Source organism: Sphaeroforma arctica (assembly GCF_001186125.1).
Source record: "Sphaeroforma arctica JP610 unplaced genomic scaffold supercont1.9, whole genome shotgun sequence".
In the NCBI taxonomy this organism is placed as follows: Eukaryota; class Ichthyosporea; order Ichthyophonida; genus Sphaeroforma; species Sphaeroforma arctica.
This window is the reverse complement of record NW_014040549.1, coordinates 149,496-153,651: the sequence shown is the minus strand read 5'-3', so window position 1 is coordinate 153,651 and position 4,156 is coordinate 149,496. Positions and strand designations below refer to the sequence as shown.

At 34.0% G+C, this 4,156-nt stretch overlaps 1 protein-coding gene across 1 annotated transcript; it reads left to right on the top strand.

The window, feature by feature from the left end:
• Positions 1-242: 242 nt before the first annotated feature.
• On the top strand, positions 243-2,562 carry SARC_00331 (hypothetical protein; the record flags this gene model as incomplete). Its single annotated transcript, XM_014305993.1, has 5 exons — positions 243-282; positions 498-602; positions 1,363-1,506; positions 2,229-2,378; positions 2,519-2,562. The coding sequence occupies 5 exons, from the start codon at positions 243-245 to the stop codon at positions 2,560-2,562; spliced, it is 483 nt and encodes a 160-aa protein (XP_014161468.1).
• Between the last annotated feature and the right edge of the window lie 1,594 nt (positions 2,563-4,156).

Genomic DNA, 4,156 nt, shown 5'->3' with positions numbered 1-4,156 from the left:
GTATATATATATAGTACTATATATATATATATATATATATATATAAGTATATATATATATATATATATATATATATTTATATATTTATATATTTATGTCTATATATGTATGTACATGTATATATATATATATATTATGTGTATATGTGTATGTGTTTGTTTCGCGTGCTAGACTAAATTTATTTGATAGCTAAGTGTTTATGTTCGTATATGCATATAATATATATATCAAAGCATATATACATGCTCACATTTGCGTTGTTGATATGCATAGAGAATATATGTACGTAGGGGCATATATATATATATATATATATATGTGTGTGTGTGTGTGTGTGTGTACATGTACATATATGCATCTATCTTCATTAATATACATTGGAGCGTATTGACAAGCGTGTGTGTTTGTGTTCGTGTATTTTTTTTTTAATCATGTGTCTGTCTTGCATTACCTAGCATTAATCGCTACCTGCTTTTACCTTCCAACGTCTTGTTTAGTTCAAGATTCACCTTTGGCGATTGCCGAGCGAGGACGATATCGGAACACATTCCACGCGGCGTATAAGATCGTTCAAGTAGAGGGTATTCTAGGGTTGTATCAAGGTATGCTTCCCTGTCTATGTTATGATCGTTGAAAATCCATAGAGAAGTCTGCAAGATCCTTCATGTAGGTAGCATTTAATTATCACTATTGCGAGTATAAAGATATCGCTATTTGGCCGCTAAGGGACATACTTTTCCTTACTTCACCACTACCTGATAGATACAAACATGTATATGCCCTTCATCGTGGCTGTACCAGCGTTGGGCTGTGGTTATGTCTGAATGTTCCTGTGCACTTTTGCGTGCACTTTCCATACTCTGATTCCTACTTCCACATCCAATCACAGTCCGTGTGTACCCACTATGCGTCGCTGCAGTGCACTTCATCGAATATACTGAAACGTGCGATGACAGGCGGTCAACTTTAGCAAAAAAATATTCAATTAAAACACGTACGATTACTTGCATATATATTCTTGTATGCATCCTTGCGTTGTATATATCAAGTACTATTTTCTCGCATGTGTTCCCGCACACATATGCATATTATCCCGCGAACACAAAATTTTATTGTTTTCACAGCATACCTATGTTACGCACATGGCTCTTCTCTAGAACCAGCCCCCAAGTTACATCTACATTCTATTCATCCCTTATTAATTCGAAGATTGGTTTGGCGCGAGCTTCATACTTCCGGAATGCGATATCGTTATAGCACACACGTTCTTTTATTTGCTCGCGTGTGTATATCATCCACATATTATGCCATCTAGATCACTCATCATTTGCTCCTTGCGTACTATATGATTTTCCTCGCCAGGGCTTGCCCCCAATATCCTGGGGAATGCGATGGCATGGGGTTCGTACTTTATGGGATATAATGCTGTTAAAACAAAACTGCAGGAGGTGACTGGGCAAGAGCAGCTGCACCCTCTATACCATATGATGGCAGCTTCGACCGCGGGTATGTTACAGCGCATTCCTGTGCATGTGTATTTTAAGTTGTTTATATGTACGTGATGTATACATATATCTTGTGTGAACATGCAGGTCGCTTTTAAAGGTACTATTTCCATCCTTAACAGGTAAGCATGCGTGTTCTATTGTATTGGAAATGTGTATATGCACATGCATCAGATGGTACTGGTTAAACTGAATCTTTGGTGAATCTCACGTGTCGCCCTGTCTTACGTGTGTTCATATGTTCAGCACAATTGGTAGTATATCAGATACGAAAAAAAAGGGATCACCCACTCTAACGAGAGGCACTCAAATTTTAAGTGTGAGCGATTTACCATGTATATGGCCTAATCTTTCCCACACACCTACCAGGGTAATACATACGTTTGTGATTACATTAATTTGTACAGACTTGTTTATACCAATGAACGAGCGAAACCATCGGACGATCAAATCTATATTCCTCGATTGATGGGGATGATCATAATCACGCATATTACATCATATTCGTATCAGTCTCGTATTGTTTTTAGGGGTTCGTACGCTCTTGCCACAAATGCCCTGGCACGATTTTCGATTTGGATATTGAAAAAAAAATCTTATGTGTATGTCTTTTTGTGTCTGTCTGTGTATGGATATGTGCACATTTCATGTAAAAGTTTACGTGCGCCTATTGGTCGCATATATAATTCACCTTCTCCCAACATGATACTATTCACATCCTAGGGGTTGGAACTCAAATAGCAACGAATCCGGTATGGGTGATCAAAGCGCGTATGTGTTATCAACAACCTGGAGCGCCCGATTCATATACAGGCTTTGGAAATGCGGTTACGAGGATATGGCGCTCAGAGGGAATGAGGGGGTTCTACAAAGGTAAATGTCGGTTGAATATGTGTTTGTATAGTTTTACGTGGGTGTCGTACTTTCATTTAATAAACGTACATCCGCGCATTGATGAATGTGTCTTAAGGTAATGCCTTTATATGATACTACACAATGCCATGATTTTTCAGGCTCAACTAAGTATGCACACGTTTCTTCATCTATGAAGGCTTAGTTGTTCTTGGAAAAACGCCTGTTTATATTGAGATCATATTTCGAATCAATCTGTACTGCTTATTTCCTTCACAAGTCGAAATAACACGCATTTGTACTTATTTTCGAAGAGTTACATATTACGGATATATATGTAATAATTTCGTGTATATGCGTATTAGGATCCATATAAGTGTGTTTGTGTGTGTGTGTGTGTGTGTTAATGCCCAGATGCTATGAACTTTATCTATGTATATCGCTTGTAAAGTTCTGCAAATACTGGCAGTCACCAGTGGTGTTTTTGGTCCATGGTTGAATACATTATATGTGTGAGCCGTAAGTAGGTACATAAACATTCGAGATCTTCTAACGATACGTTTTGCGAAATGCGTTGGCTAAAAACACAAGCCACCTAGAATCTTTAAATACTAAATCCTATTCCTTAGTCACACATTCTCATCGTGACTGAGCGACCGATTCTACTCACGTACACTGCGAAACAACCCTGTTTGCATCTCATTACAATATCTCTTGTAGATTTTGTACAAACCTATATAGTTATAACTAGTCTATCGCTGCAATGTATATTTGTGAATGTTTTCCATTCTACTATTATCCTTATATATTGATGCTTTTTCGTAGGAATTCCAAGTCGATAATCATTTTACAATGACTTCTGTAGGTTTTTCGGTGATGTTTTCATGTATATATATAGTTATACGTCAATATATATATATATATATATATATATACTACTCTATTATTATTATATATATGTGTGTGTGTGTGTGTATATATATATATATATGTGTGTGTGTGTGTGTATGTGTGTATATATATATATATCTCTCTCTCTCTCTCTTTTATATATATAAATATATCTGTATCTGTGTCTATGTCTGTGTATTTTGTTATTTACGTATATATATATATATTATACATATATATTATATATATACATATATATATATATATAAACATATATATATATATATAATTTTAATTATAATTAAATTATATATATAAATATGTACTATAATTTATATTTATATTTAATTTTATTTCTATTTTATATATTTATACTTCGAGGAACACTTTGCAATGATTTCTGTAGGCTTCTTTTGTAATGAATTATGTATATATATATTTATTTTTATTTTTATTTTAATACTTCCATAAACACTTTACAATGATTTCTGTAGGCTTGTCCGGTGATGAATTCAGGTATTTAATATATATATATATGTGTGTGTGTGTGTGTATGTACAAATATACATATATACATATATATATTTATATACATATGTATATATATGTATGTATATATTTATATGTATATATATATGTATATGCATTTATATATATACACGAACGCACACACACATATATATATATATATATATATAGACTTATGTGTGTATACTTGTTTACGCACGCATACATACATCCGTATGTACATCTACAGAATAATTTACATATGTATACATTACTATTTATATATAAATACATATATATATACGTGTGTATATATATGTGTGTGTGTGTGTCTGTGTGTATCTGACTGTGTAAGCGTATATATATATATGTGTGTGTGTGGGTGAGTGGGTGGGTGGATG